This window comes from Camelus ferus, chromosome 10 (genome assembly GCF_009834535.1).
Source record: "Camelus ferus isolate YT-003-E chromosome 10, BCGSAC_Cfer_1.0, whole genome shotgun sequence".
Taxonomy (NCBI): Eukaryota; Metazoa; Chordata; class Mammalia; order Artiodactyla; family Camelidae; genus Camelus; species Camelus ferus.
Window position 1 is genome coordinate 45,261,491 of NC_045705.1, and position 19,126 is coordinate 45,280,616.

At 36.5% G+C, this 19,126-nt stretch overlaps 1 protein-coding gene across 2 annotated transcripts in view; it reads right to left on the reverse strand.

Moving 5' to 3' along the window:
• ZDHHC13 (zinc finger DHHC-type palmitoyltransferase 13) overlaps positions 1 to 19,126 on the reverse strand; it is a 47,200-nt gene that overhangs the window by 25,649 nt on the left and 2,425 nt on the right. The window contains exons 1-6 of one of the 2 annotated variants that reach the window (XM_006195105.3): positions 18,959 to 19,104; positions 7,156 to 7,301; positions 4,035 to 4,157; positions 2,990 to 3,067; positions 1,496 to 1,640; positions 64 to 128 (exon numbers count right to left, since the gene is read on the reverse strand). In XM_006195105.3, the coding sequence (XP_006195167.1) occupies positions 64 to 128; positions 1,496 to 1,640; positions 2,990 to 3,067; positions 4,035 to 4,157; positions 7,156 to 7,301; positions 18,959 to 18,985 (584 nt within the window). In that variant the 5' untranslated portion in view covers positions 18,986 to 19,104. Of the gene's footprint in view, positions 1 to 63; positions 129 to 1,495; positions 1,641 to 2,989; positions 3,068 to 4,034; positions 4,158 to 7,155; positions 7,302 to 18,958; positions 19,105 to 19,126 lie in introns of those variants that run through there. The other variant, XM_032488878.1, reaches the window with a different exon arrangement.

The window sequence follows — 19,126 nt, forward strand, 5'->3', positions numbered from 1 at the left end:
CAAAGATACTTAAATTGCTAGAATCAAGGATCAGAATAAGGCAGTTCAATTAAATTCACTTACCCAAGTACTTTGTGAGCTGATAACATGAGAGGTGTCTGCCCATTCAAATCTGTCATATTCACACTCTGTTCAAAAAGAAGGGTCAATCAGCCTAACTGTAAACACAGTTCAATTTCTCCTTCCTCTCTTAGTACAAGTATCATTTTAATACATTTAAAACCACCATTGTGTCTACAAGAAGGGTTCAAATATCATTTGAATAAAAGAAGTGTTCTGCTTCACATCCATAGGGTAAAAACTGATTGATTCCTACAAAATACTTTTAAAGGGAAAATATGAATATATGACTTTAAATGTATGTTGTGAATGGGAGAGCTAAGGAAAAGAGAATAATGTTGATAATCACCATCAAAAATAAGAGACAGTAGGGACCTTAGAAGTCATCTAGTTTAGACTTTAGCTGACACATTAATTCACACTATCATCTTTTACACAAAGTCATCCAGTCTCTGCTTAAACACTTCCAGTAATAGTGAACTCTCAGTCTTCTGCAGCAAACATGAAAAATTCTTTTCTATTTTCCAGAATATAGGGGGAAAAAAGGAAATCATATTTCGGTGAAGGTATGCTTTTAATAAAACAGAACATTTAACAAAATGGGCCCAGATTTGAGGTTTAAAATAATACCTCAACCAAGTGGAAAAAAAAAATCAATTACTGAATATTCTTATGGGCCTTGGAGGAAGGAGCCCAAAGAGAAGGAAAAAGGATGACGCCTCACACATCTTTCCAAAATGAGACCCAGGAGGTTATAATTATTCTACTCCAACTGGCTAAGTCTAAGAGAAAGTGCTTATTTAAAGAGAACACGATCATTCCAACAGCATTTGTGCAAACATGTTTCCATGCCTTTACAGGCGAGCCTATTGATACATAAACTACTTGCTACCAGAAAGCATATCCCTGGCAAGTATAGTGACAGTGAAACTCCCACTGCCAACAACCTATAATTTAACTTGTGCCATAAATGGATGCCTCTTAAGGCAAGTCATTTTTCATGGAATTACTTTAGAGAACAATAAGAAGCGCACATTCAAATTGGTCTCCATTTGGACTCAAATAATGAAAGCTAATGACGGGTTAATTGAGTGATCTGACTTCCATTTCTAGATTCAACCAGAAGAAAAATACAGGCTTTGAAGTCACGTTTTTGAAAAACTCTGCAAATTGCTGGGATCATAAGGAAAACTATTACAGGCTTACAAGTTTCAGAAACATCTATTACATGTTACTGAACTAAATGACCCATCCTTTTTGCTCCAATGAGGCTGGAAAAGCAGTATTCAATAGCTAGACCTACCGAGGCTAATATTTGAACATTTGGATATCTATAACTTCTACTTTAAAAATCAGGACAGACTACTAGTAATCATTCTGCAAGTCCCTCCAGATTTACAATGGCTGGACTACAAGATAACGTTTCAAAACACACCTGTCCTTTTGAGATGAGATATGCTATAATGGGCATGCGTTGAAATAATACCGCCAGGTGGATGCTGCTGAATCCCTCTCCATCGATGAGCGTGGGGTCCGCACCATACTGCAGTAATAATATGACCATAGGTAAATGTCCTTGTCTGTAAATAGAGGACAAAAATTATACTGTATTCTGTAGCATGCAAAAAAGAAAAAAAATTCAGGAAGAAATTAATATTCCTAAGACATGAAGGATCCTGATTAGATATAAAAAGTATTTCCTAACAGTACAGAGATTTTTAAAACACTGGAGATTCTCTAAATGTCTTAGATGTTCCAAACTTGGAACTATCTGGACAGTCCTTCTTGACTGCAGGTAATAAACTTAATAACCTCCCTATCTACCTTAAACCTTACGTTGCTACCATGTGTAAATAATTTTATATAACTAACAGTAAAAATGGAAATTTAAAAACCACTTAGACTTCACTGTTCCTATTTTAAAAACAAAAAATAATCATGAAGCAGATATATTGAAATACAACATTCATAGGCTGCAGGTACACTGTGATAATCTTATTCTTAGGAGCTACATATTTTTATTTGAATACAGCTCATTTCTCTGTAAAGCACTGCACTCAGCAGCTTAATGGGAATGAGCTAACCCTAGATTCCTAAAAATTCTTGGTTATGGAGAAAAGATTCAATTCCTTGCCCCCAATGAACAATTATTTAATTTAGTTTCAGATTCATGTCAATAACACCCACCACAGAAAGTGGAGTTAAAATGAAAGATAAAAAGGAATACATGTATGTATATGTATGACTGAAACATTATGCCATTCACCAGAAATTGACACAATGTTGTAAACTGACTATGCTTCAATTAAAAAAATGGAAAAAATAAGTAAATAAAATAAAATGATATAACCATTTTGGAAAAAGAAAGTTTTTAAGTATCAAGACAGGCACTTATTAACCTCAGCTTCAGACAGCCAATACCTATCAGAGAAAAGAACTAAGTTCACAGTTCCCTGAACTATCACAGCTACCCATATGATCAAATAAAAGAGATATTTATTTTTATCATAAAACATAATACACATATTTGAGTTTGAACATCATAGAGGAGCCCTAAATTAAACACAAAAACATCATCTCTGGAAATTCTGTGAAACTGATTTTTTTTTTTTAAATGAAGGGAAAAAAGAGAGAGCCTTTCAAATGGTCTGTAAATGCAATTTACACTATGGACTACTAGCCATATGTAGCTATTTAAATTCAAATTAGTTAAAATTAAATAAAATTAAAACTTCAATTCCTTAGTTGCATTAGCCATACTTCACATTTCACATGTGGCTAGTGGCTACCATATCAGACATCACAGAATAGAACATTACCATCGTCACAGAAAATTCTATTGGAAAGTGCCGGTCTGTAACATTCAGAAAATGAGTTTAAGTCACTTTTGATTTTGAACAGCAATTTCAGTGTTTAAAGAAACCTTTACCTGATGGCCCAGTGAAGAGGAGTTGAATTTAAATCTCCACCCAACTGATCTACCACAGCACCTTTTGAAATATAAAACCTGTTAAAAGCAAACATAAATAAGATTTAAAACTTTAAATTCAAACTGAGAAAGAAACATCAGTTGTTCTTAATAACAGACATATTGGAAAACAGAAAATACAGTAATAACCACCCCCCTAAAAAACACTCAGATCTACAGAAGTCCAAAAGGTTCACACAATAGCATCAAACAGATCCCAGTGAAATACTCTTCAGCATGTAAGTAATCACTCCTGCTGTCATGAGCATTCCATTATAACTATACACCAAACATAATAACCACTCTCTGCATATGCAAACCACCTCAACACTCCTAAAATGGTTTATATTCAAAAGGCTCCTACCACAGATATTCTACATAACTTGCAAGAAGAAAGGTAAAATGATGTCACTTTTAACAGTTTAAAATTAGAATTACTATGTTGGAATGAATTCCAAAATTAAGTAGCAAAACATTAAGTCAAAATCCTTTCAGAAAAGTTAGACATTTTGAGAGTTTCAGTCTCCATTTGGGGGGCACAGATGGGATTACACTATATAAAGTGAATCTTTAAGGTAAAGAGACATTTTCTTCTGTGGTTTACAGGAATTAGTTTCATGAGTTCAAAGCTGTGCTTCATATATTGTATTACCTAAACAATACACCAGTTTATTTCCACAGAAAAGGAGTCTGCCTGTGAGTATTATGCTTCTAGTTTTCAAAAAATGTTTAATTTCATTGCCTGAAATTTATCTTTCTGAAGGGCCTCTGTGGCTTTATTTTTAATTTTCCTTTTGGGGCCCATGAGAGTCCTGGTCCAGGCGATCTCTAAGGTCCTTTTCAACACTATGATAACTAATTTACATCGCACAAAGTTTCAAGTATTCATTTACAATAAAGGATTAGAGATGGTTCAACATTCAGACTTGCATTTGAAGAAAATAGACAAATGAAAGAGAGGTCAGAATTATAAATACACAAACAACACACATATATCCCATCTTACTTTACAAGATCCAGTCTGTTGTTAATAGCAGCCCAATGAAGAAGTGACACATTTTCTCTGTCCGGTTGCCTGACATCATATCCTGCTTCTACCAACTCCTTACATCGTTCAAAAATCCCATATCTCAAGTAAGAGGGAAAAAAAAGGCATAATTGATATCATCAAAATAATTTCAAATATCAAAATTTCTTCCTTTAAATATATCTTTATCCAATCTTTCAGGCAACATAGAAACACAATAATTAACAGATATTCATAAAGAGGATGGATTGTAAAGTCAAACAATAAAAGTAAACCTGACTAATAAGATATTGTTTATATGTGGAATCTAAAAAAAGGACACAAGTGAACTACCTACTATTTATAACTTAGATGATTAATTTCTTGAATATGTATAAGCACATTTGACTGTCCTTTATGATTGGATTACTGCATTCTGTTGATTCTTATTTTGTGGTTGGCTTTATTCCCTTGATAACTATGAGTTTAAAAAGCTAAAGCTCTAAACTATTCTTAGAAACAATGAACAGTACATTATGTAAATTTTAAAACGGTTTTATCTCTCAAAAAAAAAATAAATAAATCCACTGGTTCTTGAGAAAAAAAGTAAACTGGCTACCAACTGATCAGATTAATCCATTTAGAGCTGAACTTAATTTCTTAAATAAACTTTAACACTCACATTTGCTTGCCTTCAATAAATTTCATTTGACCCTCCACAAAGCCATCAGGAATGCATGGTGCTGATTCCTGACTACAGTCTTATCCCTGAATCAAACAAAGCCTGTGCAATAACCTCACAAGAAGGAAGAGACTAAAAGCAAACTTGGAATGGGATAAATTCAACAATAAAATATAGACAGGTATAGGTACAGAAAAGGAAGGAATGATTAGCCCTTCCTGAAGGCTGGAACATGATATACAAGCTATGTTTTATAGGCTGAAGGGAAGACATTTTAGGCAGAGGGAATACCATGTACAAAAATCAGAGGTGCGAAACTGCATGATGTTCACAGAAAAAGAAGCAATTTAACACCGCAGGAGCATAAAGCATAAGAAAGGGAATAGCAAGGGATGAGGTTAGAAGAGGTAGGCAAAGGCTGCATAGGCCTTCTCTGTCATACTATGCAATTTAGACTTTACAGTTCAAGGAGAAGCCACTGAAAGTTTAAAGAGGAAAGCATTCACACTTTCAGTTCTAAGAAAGATCACATTAAGGGCAGTATGGAAGCTAATTAGAGGAGAGTGAGGCCAAGACTGAGAGACCAGTTTAGAGGCTCTTGCAACAAATACAGGTGAGAAGCAATTGGAGCCTAAAGTAAGAGAGGCAACAGGAATGGAAAAGGAGGGATAGACTTAAGAGGTTATTTAAGAGAGTTATTTAACTGACTATCAGAATGAAAAACAGAAGAGAAATACCTCTTTTCAATGCTATAATAATAGTTAAAACCATTCATTAGCACTAATTCTTCTCAACAGAAACTACTGAGTCCCATCAGACCATTTAGCATTTTCTTCAAAACTTACTTCTATTTAGCAGGACCTGAAAGTTTCAGTACACGCTCAAGGGTCAAAATCAAGCCAAGTGGCACAATTGTCTGTTTCCCGCACTGTTAAATAATTTCTGCCTCACCAAAACACGTGTGCATGTCTGTCTGTCTGTCTTTATGTCATTTTTTAAAAGACAGAGATACCCATTTGACAATGTTAAGTGAAAATAATAAGAGAATGAATTGTTGATAATGATACCTATATTTATATTCTCCACTTTTTAAATGAAATACTCCCTTCACGTGAGAAATATAAAAGGAGTACATACTAATTAGGATTTTGGTGGTTTAGAAAACACACAAACACCTATTCTAGCTAGCTCTCTTTTGCCCTTCCCAAATACTACCTAAATATCTTCCCATAACCACTTGAGAAGGTCCAAGATTGGAAGAATGTTTTAGGAAAGATATTTAATGAGTTTTTACTGAGATTTCCTGTGAATATAACCTAATATCTCATATTATCATAAAAGAGCTTTACTGGTAGCAGAGAAACACTTAAATGTTTCCATTCTAGTTAAAGCAAATAATCTAGTTACCTTGAGAACACTCTCATCTTCATATAAATATAAAAACATAAACAATATCAAATCATATTCACCTAAAGTAGTGGTTCCCAGGGCCTCTAGATTTCATATAATTTAGTAATTAGAAAATTCAAATAACTGTCAATTATTTTTTAACCAACAAAATACATTAGTCTACAGTAAAGCCAAACAGGTTAACTAATCACCAAACATCTTTGCTTTTGACAGAAATTATATCAAGTTAGTGCAGTAACATTAGTTTCTTTCATGCAGATTAGAAGCTCTGATGAGGTTTATATTTAATTACTAAGAAAATGGATTACTAATTAACATAGTCTGACAGACAAAATATTTCAAAATATGTTCAGTGGCAAGAGGTAGGGTAGATGTTAATAATCAGTAAGATCCACGAGGGTGAAAATGCTGGAAATGACTTAATGCAAATAGCCACAAATGGAGATCTTAAGGGGGAAACTTTCAAAATACACTTCATTTTCAGCGCACGCAGAACAATCCACTATCGTTTCAAGTGGTCAGAAAACCTATTTCTATTTTCGTGACTTTCTTCTAGTGCACCCAGCACAACCGGTATAGGGAAAGTACTCCATAAATAAATGTTTAAAATACCCACACACGTGTGAGTTGATATTTTTGTATCCCACCTTCATATTTAGATTGTAGTACATTTTAAAAGACTCAGATTTATGTTTCAAAGTCAAAGTCTAGTTCTAGTGTCATTTAAAGTCATTTATTCACTCAACAAACATTTATTGGGCATCAAATATAGCACAGGAACTGTGCAAAAGTACTGGGGTTACAAAGATGAAAAAGACATGCTTTTGCTAAGAAGCCACTCATGATCTAATGGGAGAGACTAATAGTAAACAACTGAAGTGCAGTGTGTTAAGTGCTCTGGTGTTGGTATGGCAAACATACTATCACTGGGGTATGAGGTAAGGAAGGTGTACATTGGAGTGAAACTACATACATGTTATTATAATTCAACAGAACCTTGAGATAAAACAAATCATTGGGAAGACTTACTGAGTAGCTTTCACAATGTCACAGTTACTAGAGTCCTCTATGAGAGGAAGAGCTTCTCTTGCCTTAGCAAGTTCTTGGTTTTCACGTGCACAGACTCCGTGTCGGCCAAATCCTGGAGGGTGGGGGCCATGGCTGTGATTCCTGCACTGAAGAGTAAGAGTAATTTGACAAGACACAGTAAGAAAATTAATGTTACATTCAATTACATCAGGAAGCATTTGCTACTATCAACAATATCTATGTGATTAATTTTTTTTTCAGTCCTAGAGGTATATTCCAGGGAAGGTTTTCATCTTAATTCTGTTCACTAGGATTAGATGCTTAATATTAGAAAATTCCAAATTATATATTTTGTCATAAATGAAGGAGACCCGTAAAGGCACCAATGGATCTTGTTACTTGTAGTAGGTGGAGGGTCTTGGCTTTTGACAGTAGGAAGATTGCCAGATCTCTGTTTCAAGGAATTGTGGTGGACACACCCCAAGGATACCATCCCCCTCACCAGTGAATCAAGTTCTTGAATGTGTATAACTGGAGTCCCAGAAGAGGAGAAGGAAATATTTTTAAATATTTGACTAAGCAATGGCCAAAAATCTTCCACATTTGGTGAAAATTATAAACCCACATCTCCGATAAGCTCAACAAACCCAAGCAGAATAAACCTCATATTTCACACTAAGGCATATCATAATCAAATCACTAAAAACCAGTGATAAAGAGAGCAGCCCAAGGAAAAAGATATATTATGTTCAAAAAAACAAAGATAAGAATGAACTCAGACTTCTTATCAGTAAGTACCAGCCGGAAGACAAAAGCACAACAGTTTTAAAGAGCTGTAAGAAAAAACTGTAAACCTGGAAATACCAGCAAAAATATTCTTCAAAAATTAGGGTGAAATATACACTTTTTCAGACAAACAAAAGCTGAGAAAATTGCCAACAGACTCATGCTACAAGAAATGATAAAGGAAGTTCTTTAGGCTAAAGATAAATAATACCAGATGGAAATCTGAATCAACACAAAGGAACAGAGTGCCAGAACTACACGGGAAAGTATCTGTAATTACATGGGTAAACATAACAGACTTTTTCTCATTTTTTAAATTTCTTGGTAATAATAGAGAAACAGAAGTATACTGCTGTAAGAGATGCTATAATAATATTTGCAGATAGACAGTGATAAAGTATATAATGTTAACCCAAGAGCAACCTCTAACTAAATTGAACAAAGTGGTATAAGTAATCAGCCAATAGCAGAGATAAACTACTTAAAAGACACTCAGTATTTTTTAAAAAGATAGGAAAAGTAGGGGAAAATGAACAAAGAACAGGGAAGAAAAAGAAAAACATACAAGATAATATATTTATACCTAACCATATTGATAATCACATTAAATACAAGTGGTCTAAAGGAAAACAAATGAAAGACAGAGATTGTTAGACTGGATTTTTAAAAAATGAAACAGAAAACCCCATGCCATCTATAAGAAACCCACTTTAAATATAAAAACATACATAGGTTAAAAGTAAAAAGATACACCATGCAAAAACACTAAGCATAAGGAAATGTAGTGGCTCTGTTAATATAAAACAAAGTAGACATCAACACAAGAAATATTACCAGAGATGAGGACAGACATTTCATAATATAAAAGAAGCCAATTCATCAAGACATAACAATCTTAAATGCGTATGCACCGAAAAGAAACTTTAAAATTCATGAAGCAAAACTGATAGAACTGAAAAGAAAAATAGTAAGATTCACAATTATAGCTGGATATTTCAAGACTTCCTTCAGTAACTGATAGAACAAGTAAACAGAAAACCATACAGCATAAAGAAAAGAAGAGAAATCAGAAAAGGATAGAGAAGACTTAACACTAACCACCAATTTGATCCAATTGATGTTTTCATAAAACACCATTCAACAATACAATATGTATTTGTTTCAAATGTACATGAAATACTCACCAATACAGATAATATACTGGGCCATAAAACAAGTCTCAACACGCTTAAATGGGCTGAATTCATACAGAGCACGTTCTCTGACCACAATGGAATTAAATTAAAAATCAATAACCAAAGGCTATGTGGAAAATTCTCAAATATTTGGAAGCTAAACAACACATTTCTAAATAACCTATAGGTCATAGAAGAAAACAAAGAAAAATCATAAAATATTTTTAACTGAAAGAAAATGAAAACTTATCAAAATGTGTAGGATGCAGTCTAAGCATCGTTGAATGAATTTTTAGCTTTAAATGCCTACAATAGAAAAAAAGAAAAATCTAAAATAAGTGATCTAAGTTTTTGCCTTAAGAATCTAGAGAAAAAAAATTAAATCCAAAGCAGACAGAATGAAGGATATAGGAGAATCCATGAAATATTAAAAAAAATGCAGAAAAATCACTGAGACCAAAAGCTGGTTGTTTGGAAAGAGTAAGTCAATAAAAATTGATAAATTTCTAGTCAGACTGATCAAGAAAAAAGATGTCAATGACCAACAGCAGGTTTTAAAAAGGCAACATCTTTACAAGATTCTGCAAACACTTAAAGGGTAATAAAGGACTTCTGTGAACATCTTTATGCCAATAAATTCAACAACCTAGATGAAATGCATAAAATACCTCGAAAGACAGTTATCAAAATGGACTTAAAAAGAAATGAGTAGCACTCTATTAAAGAAATTGAGTTCATAATTTTAAAACTTTCCATTAAAACAAAACAACTCCAGATCCACACAACTTTTAACTGACAAACTCTATTAAAATACTCAAGGAAGAAATAATACCAGCTCCTTCAGAAGACAGAGGGGCTGCCTCCCAGCTCATTTTAGGAGGCAGCATTATCCTGATACTAAAACCAACAGACGTAACTCTAAAAACTGAAACAAAGCAAGGATGCCCACTATCAGCACTTCCAATCAACACTGTACTGAAGCCCTACACAGAATAATAAAGAAAAATGCATACAGACTAGAAAAGAGGCAAATCCACCTTCATTTGCAGACATGATCACATACACAGAAAATCCTAAGGAATCTTTCAAAAATTTACAACAGCATCAAAAATATAAAATGCTTAACATTTTATACTATATTCAGTATTTTTAGCAGCATTCAAGGGGGAGGCTCACATCAAGTATCTAGCAAATCATTCTGAGAGATCAAAACTGACTTATTATTTTACAATCCCATCTTGTTCTTTACCATAAAGTTGTTACCCAGCTTTCATCCACCTTATTCACCAGACCTGTCTCTGAATAACTTATAATTGTTTAAAAAAAATCTCAAAGGAAAAATACACATTAAGAATAGAAAATTGAAATAATGTATCTACACCAATTCTCCAGGAATTCCAAAAAAGATTTAAGAAATGATAGTTTCACAGAAATAAGTCTACAACCCCTCAGTGGGTTACACTGAAGGGGCAAATACTAATTTTTTTCTAAGTTTCCTTACAATTAAATTGACTTGTGGTAATCTGTGAATTTCAACACATGTATAGACTCATGTAACCACTACCACAATCAAGATACAGAACAGTTCCAACTCCTCTGAAAACTTCCTTGGGATATTCCTTTTTAGTCATGCCCTCCCCTTACCTCAACTCCTGGTAAGCACTGATAACGCTCTCCATCACTAGTTTTTTCTTTCCGAGAAAGCTACATAATGGAATTAGACAAAATATAATCTTCCACGACTAGCTTCTTTCACTCAGCATAATGCTTCTGAGACTCATCCAAGTTGCTGCATATTATTAATAGTTAACTTTTCCTCGCTATATAGTATTCCATAATATGAATGTATCACCGTTTATCCATTCAAACAACCCATGTGGGGTTTTTTTCCAGCTTTTGGCAATTATAAATGGAGCTGCTATAAACATTCACTCTGTGTGAACATATGTTTCCGCTTCTCTAAGAGTGAGACTGTTTGGCCATCTGGTAAGTAGATGTTAAATTTATAAGAAACTGCCAAACTATTTTCCAGAGTGGCTGTACCACTTTGCATTACCACTAGTAACATATGACAGTTCCAACTGCTCTGTATCCTCTCTGGCACTTGATATGGTCAGTGTAATAGATGTGTTGTAGTATCTCATCATGGTCTCAATTTGCATATCCCTAATGGCTAATGGGGCTGAGTATCTTTTCAACTGCTTGTCATCTGTAGGTCTTCTTTGGTGAATTGGCTTTATACCCACTTTTTAATTGGGTTGTTTTCTTACTGTTAAGTTTTGAGTTCCTTATATCATATATGCTAGACATAAATCTTTTGTCAGATACGTTATTTGTAAATAATTTCTCCCAGTCTGTAGCTTATCTTCCCACTTCTTAAGTCTCCTCCATAGAGCAAAATTTTTTTAATTTTGATGAAGTATAATGTATCAATTTTTTTTCTTTTATGGATCATGCTTTGGGTGTCACTTCTAAGAACAGCTGTCACGGGATCACAACTCCTCTGTCCAGAGAGGAAGTTCTCCTCCCTCAGAGTTTCAGGTGCTTGTGCTGCCAGAAGACCCCTTTCCTGCTCCACAAACCTAAACTAGAGGGCTTCTCGAGAAGTGCTCTCTGTCTGCACGGCTCAAGTCCAGGGAGGGGAAAGGAGGGGGGAGTCCCAGATGGAAAAAAAAGGTAAATTAGCTCCTGGTTCAGTGGTTTTTTTCAGTTCTGGTCCTCTCCCCCACTCTACCTGCTGCAACTTACATTTGAGAATCCTTATATAGACACTACCTGTATTCTACCCAGAGCATTCAGTGGGATCGACAGGGTGGAGTGTGCTTTACTCCAGTTTACTCATAGCCAGAACCACAAATGCTTTTTTTTTGAATAGGTTAGTTCTGATTTATTTGATAAATTCAACCTCACTTCATGACATTCTTATTTTAAACACACACACACACACACACACACACACACACTCACAAACAGCTAAAAATATACATATAGGTAGTTAGATTAAAATATAAGAATATTACTTTAGGATTCCTTCCACCATATCACAATAACTACAATTACATCCAACTGGAAGGCAGGGGTCAAGGAAAGAGCTGAACCATACTAACAATTTCTAGAGTGTCAATAAATAGCAGATGTTGCTAAAATTGAGCAATCAGTCTACTTTTTATATAAACTTACTTTTCTAAATTATAAAATGATTCATATCCATTTTAAAGCTCTAGCAATACAAAAGTGAATGAAGAGTTGATAATCAGGATTCTTTCCCTTCCAATCTTGCACCAGCAGAGATACTATTAACAGTTTGGTGTATCCTTCCTCATTAAGTGTATACACTTTCAACATATATAACATTATACCTTATACAAAGGTTTTTATCATTTTCTTCTTCTATTTATTTAACAAAACAATGGGGTCCAATTATATAATTATTCACCAAGTCCTTTGTCTCATCTAACAATACACCATGTACAGCCCCGCAGGTCAGTAACAAGTAACAGTTGAATGTTATTCATTGTATAGATCTAGCATAATTTATTCAACCATTTCCCTGCTGTTAGACATGTAGGATGATTTCAGCATTCACTTCTATTAATAGCCCTATAATTAGCATCCTGTACATTCTAGAGGATTGATTCCCCAATGCAGGACTGCTAAGTAAAAAAATATATGTATTTGAAACATAAACAGATATTGACCAGATACCTTCCCTAATTCACACCCCCAACAGCAAGTATTTAAGTGTTCGTTTTCCCTACAAACCTCCCCATAACTGAATACTATCAACTTTTAACAATCTTGCCAATCTGATGGCTAAAAAATGGCATCTTGTTTTTCATTTCCATCCCCTAGTTGCCAATGATCCAAGTTTGTTTGTTGTTCATTGGCTCTCGTGCTTTCTCTTTTGTGGACTGCCTTTTCAGTCTACTATTTTTCTAGTGGATTGTGTATCTTTTTCCATTTATATGTTAGGAAGACTAAGCCTTTGTTTATATATAGATTTTTTTCATTACAAAAAAATGTGCTGAATTATACAGATAAAAATTGTTGCTTCTCATTATGCCTTAAGGATATCAGCTTCACTTCTCATACAGAAAATTGAGGAGGATTACACATTTTAATGTAAAGAATATCCACAATTAAAAGCATTTATATATTTAGCAATTAATTACTGTGTATTTATGATGTACAAAATATTATGCTAGAAACACAGAAGACATGGTGTACATCCTACAGGGGTTTAAGTCTAGTGAGGCAGATAAGTCAGAGACAAAGAGAGTGAAGTGATAATGGAAGCAATACATGATTAAATGGCAAAATAGGTGGCAAAGATGAGAGAACAGAAGGTACTTTCTATTCATGTCATCATTTTTTGCCTAAATCCAGATCAAAGTAAAACCTAAAAATGATTATATAAACTCAAAGCCTGTTTTCAAAGTCAATGGTCTCCAAAGTGAGGCAAGTGCACTCAAGGACATATATAGTGACCTATTAGGTAATAGAAGAACGTATTAAAGCTGCTATGATAATGACTTTTATCTTAAAAAAAAGGGGGGGACCACAAAAATGTATAAATTTGGCTTCTTTAAGCTTTACTAACTTTTAGCACTGGCAGCCTCATTTGATCTATATATCAAGCAGGTCACTCCTTATGGTCCATTTAGAAGGTAACTTGGGGGCAGGGCAAAAAGTCCACAACCCAGAGGAGATACAGTGGGCCCTTCAGAATACTGCAGTATACATCAGGCTAAGGAATTTTCAAGGTATATTATCTAATTTTAATTAAGTTACCCCTCCCAAAATGAGCAAGTGGCTTAAACTGAGTACTACAAAGAAGCCATGAATTGAAATAGTAACAAGAGTGTAAGTACAAGCAGACAAGAAGATGGCAGAGCTGACACTTCTAGTCATAGCAGGTGCTCTTCACTGGCCACATGAAGTAAAAACAAAGACAATGTAATGTGACCTAATAGAAAGACAGCCTCCCTCTAAAAAAAATTCCCAAGTATCAAACAGGCTGATTTGAAGCAGACATATTTACTACCTTTAATCCAGAATCTTACCATGAGTATACAGCAAACAATTCACTACCGAATACAATTTAGAAACATCCTGTCAAATCTTACAATAACATGCCCATGACAACATGAATTTGGAAAATGGCTCCTTGCTCCAGTCCCTAGGTACATAAAACAGAGGGGGCCTGAACTTTTTACATCCCAGCCAGTCATGTGACACAGAATCATCCCCATCAATACGTAAGTTAGAGTGATCAAGAGCCAACAAGGGATGACAAACTGCAGTCAGTACCCGGATGATCTGAACTGTGCAGCTGGAGGCCTGAGCTCCCAGCTGGCTCACAGTGCAGGCATCACTCATCACTCATCACTCCCTTAACCTCCCAATACATGACTTTAACAAAAGTGAAAATTATAAGTCCTACTTTTCACATTAGGTGGGGCTTTACTCTAAGGGTGCAAGCTCAGAACTGCCTTACTGATAAGGATCCACGATCAAAAAGGCTTAGGGACCACAGCTCTAAGCTATGTCCTTTGCCCTAGATTTCACTCCCCTCCCAAAAGCCTGCTGCAAGAGCTACAGGGGAGAAAGGAGACAACCTCCTTTGGCGGCGGTCACATTAAGATGTCTAAGGAAAACAACCATACATTCCCATCACAAAGATTAAAGCAAAGTCTGTCATAATACACTCTTCTTAGAAATTACTCTCTGGTTACCAAAAATATATATATGCTTTTCTAAGTTTTCTCTAGCTGTTTCATTTTTACCATGCTAAAAGGTAAACTCCTTGAGAACAAGGCCAAGTCTCAGATTTCAGGTTGGTTGTACATAATCGCCTACCCTATTTTGGGCTTCAGTTTCTACATTTGTAAAATGAAAGGAGCAGGTCAACACAGCTATTAAGGTCTTTCCAACTCCCTGTTGTATGGTTCTAAGAGGAGCTGTTACAGTAGTCCCTTTATTGACACGAACACTGGTAAAGATGTCACTGCATAAACACATACCCTTCATGGCAATGAAAGTAAAACTGCTACCAAACTGCCTACAATGTTAAGATAACAGAATAGACCAAGCAAATTTTCATGACACCAACAAACTCATAAGAGTTTTCATTAATCATTCATTCAGGGAAATGTAAAAAACACCTACTAAAACAGCTACTATGTACCAATCAGGGTACTAGGTAATCTGGGATAAAAGATGAATAAGATAAAATTCCTGCCACAATCCATTCATTCATTCATCAGCTATTTACTGAAATGCCTACTACATGTCAGGCACTGTTCTAGATACCTTGATATGGCAGTCAACACAACAGACACGATCAAAAAAAAAAAAAAAAAAGGAGGGGGAACAGCTTAAATGTCCATCAACAGATGACTGGATAAAGAAGATATGGTATATTTATACAATGGCATACTACGCAGCCATAAAAACCAACAACATAACGCCATTTGCAGCAACATGGATGTTCCTGGAGAATGTCATTCTAAGTGAAGTAAGCCAGAAAGAGAAAGAAAAATACCATATGAGATCGCTTATATGCGGAATCTTAAAAAAAAAAACCCATAAATACAAAACAGAAACAGACTCATAGACACAGAATACAAACTTGTGGTTGCCAGGGGGATGGGGGGTGGGAAGGGACAGACTGGGATTTCAAAATGTAGAATAGATAAACAAGATTGTACTGTGTAGCACAGGGAAATATATACAGGATCTTGTGGTGGCTCACAGCTAAAGAGAATGTGACAATGAATGTATGTATGTTCATATATAATTGAAAAATTGTGCTCTACACTGGAATTTGACACAACATTGTAAAATGATTATAATTCAATTAAAAAAATGTTTACAAACAAATAAATAATTAATTTTTTTTAAAAAAGGAGGGGGGTCAAGAATACCAAAATAGACTTGTAGCTAACTGAATACTCTCCTCCACAGGGAGACAAAAAGCAGAACATTGTAAAAATTATATATGAGAGCTACGGATACATCCATGGTGATTTTTACAACAAAGCCCCCAAGTTCTTTGATACTTCTCCATCAAGAGGAGAAAGTCTATATCCCTTCCTCTCAAATCTGAGTTCTGTGACTGCTTCAGTAATAAAACACTGCAGAAGTGATGCTCTGCCAGTTTGCAGACTCAGCACTTAATAAGTAGCAGCTTCCACTTTCTATCTTTTGAAATGCTCATTCGTGGAACTCAGCCGCCATGCTGTCCAGATGCCCAGGCCACATGCAAGTGTCCCTGCTAAAAAGTCAGCATCAACTGCCGGACATGTCAGTGAGGATACCACCAGATGACACCAGCCCCAGCTATCAAGTCATCCCAGATGGTGAGTCTTTCTAGCAGAGGCTCCTGGAGATGTGGCAGAGTAGAAACAAAGCATCCCTGCTTTGCCCTGTCCAAAATCCTGACACACAGTCCATGAGCATGACAATGGCTGGTTTACACCACTATGATTTGGGATGGTTTGTTACACAGCAATAGATGACTGGAAAATAGTTAAGATATAAGAGATCATATATTTCTCACATGGAAATATAGAGAATCAAATTATTTTTCTAAGTAGTAAATAAGTAGTGTTAAAGTATATTGAGTTAAGCAAAAACCAAGATCTAGAAAACCATACTTAAACACTGATGAGGGTCAAAATCCTGACAGATTATCAAATTAAACAAAGAGAGAAACAGAGGTCTGACAGCCATTAAGATTTCTCATTGCATTAGCAGAAGTACTAGAGTTAAGTACCCATCAGACAATTATTTACATAGTTTGTTAATGGTATTAAATGCTGAGAAGAAATATAAAGCAAGGAAGGAGACTAGGGAATGTTGCTGGTCACAGTGATGATGGGAAGGGAGGGCTTGCCACATTGAGGTGACATTTGTGTCAAGACCTTACAAAGGCTGGGTAAATAAGCCATGCCGGTATATGAGAAAAGAGTGCTGCAGACAGAGCGAATAGTAAGTACAAAGGCCATGGGGCCAGTGTGGCCATGGTTTACTGACCAAACAAGAAAGTAGTAAAAAATGAGCTCAGAGAGGAAACTGGGGACCAGAGAGTATGGGCAGATTCTGGCAAAAACCTATCAGCACTAAAGCTGGAATCAGGAAACCAGATTCAATCAGAGCAGGAATGTTTTTGTCTGTTTTGTTCTCTGATTTATCGTCAGCACCTGTAACAGTGCCTAACATCTGGTAGAGCAAATGAAGTCTTGCTCTGTCACTTAGCAGCTATTTGACTTTTAACAAATGACTCCGATTTTTTCAGCCTCAATTCTAATCTCTCAAACTGGAGTAATAATCCCTCTCCACCTCACAGCGTTTCAGTGAGGATCAAGAAGATGGAAGTATTCTGCAAACTGTAGTGCACTGTAAACAGGTAAGATCTTCATTATTGAAAAAGTTAATAGCAATTATAGTTAACAACAATGATCTCTCTACCTTGCCCCATTAATTTCAACCTCTGAATCATTCTCTCCCTCCATCTGTCAGGGAATTTAGGCAGGGCAATCTTCCCTTCAGCATGAGGGAGTGAACTTTAAGCACTTGAAGGCTTCTGTAAATGAATGGCAGTAATTAAGATAGGATAATTACTCCTACCAAATTTTCCTTGAAACTCTCTGAAAGGAAAAAAAAGACAGTTTCCCTTTGAAGATTCTACACCCTTTTATAATATCCAGTCTGCTTGCAAACCTTTTTTATTGTATCAAAATCCAAGAACACCTGACAACTTCCCCATCTCTCTTGTTTCTCACTTAAACTTACATCAGACTGTTGAAAGAACGAAGGGAAAGGGGGAGTGTGAGGAATGCTCTCAAGATTGGAAAGGTGTTTTTTAGAGGCCAACTAATCCAATCATCTCAAATTGCTTGAATTCCACTAGGGACAGAAAATCTACTACCTAACTCACTCCAACTGGAGACAGCTTCAGTTTTCTCATCTGTAAATGGAGATAATATCGTCCTCTTAAGGATGCTTCAATTCTGGAATCAAATAATGCATATAAAAGCATCTGGCATAGGCTAAGTACTTATTAAATGTTGGCTGAATCTGAATATTCACGTATTTAACAAATATTAAGTGAACTTCTATAATATGCCAGTCAGCACCATAAGCAAAAAGGACAAAAACCTTGTTCTATTGGAGCTAACATGTACATCAGATAACTTCCCCTATTGGTCCTCTCTGTTTCCTCGAACTGCATCTGGTTTCTATTAAGACCTCCTACGCAGAATAGAGTCCCTTGGGATTTTGCAGATAAAGATCATATGCTCCCCTTTTCAGCCCCTTTTCTCCAGCCTAAACAAACTGCCTCAAATCTTTCGAGTAAGCACGGATGTGAGAACAAGAGCTGAAACAGGGCTAGGTGAGGCGAAGGCGGGTTCCAGGCGCCACGGCAGAAAAAGAAACCAACATAATCTCACAGACTCCAGGCCAAGGTCAAGGCGGGCTGGTCCAACTCAGGTGTGTCACCTAACACCTCTTCCAGGAACGGCCACGCTCCCCTCCCAGGCCCCACAGCGGTCCCTGCCGCGCAAGGCGGGTACCGGCCCCAAGGGGGACCCCGGCCCGCGGGTGGAGCCTAGAGGGCCGGTATGGCACTTACCAGTGTGCCCTCTCCTTTTCTTCCCGGTCGTCTCGGAGAGAATTCCCTGCAGCATTCTCGGTTTGCAGGCTTACCCCGCCCTAGACCCGGCCCCTCCGCCTCCGGAGGCCCCTCTGGGAGCTACCTCACCTCCACGCCCTCTCTCTCCTCACAGTCGCTGCCGCCCCCTGGGTCCCCGGGACAGCCAGCGCCCGGCCGCACTCACCTGGGAGCCCAGTCCTGGCCCCTCCATCTCCCCAGTGGTAGCGGCGACTCGGCAGAGTGGCGGCCGCTGTCCGCCGGCCAGCCCGCCTCACGCCGCCTCTATTCCCACTTCCTGCTCGCGGCCCCGCCTCCGCCGCGGCCCCGGCTTGCGCCCTGCGCCGTCAATCGG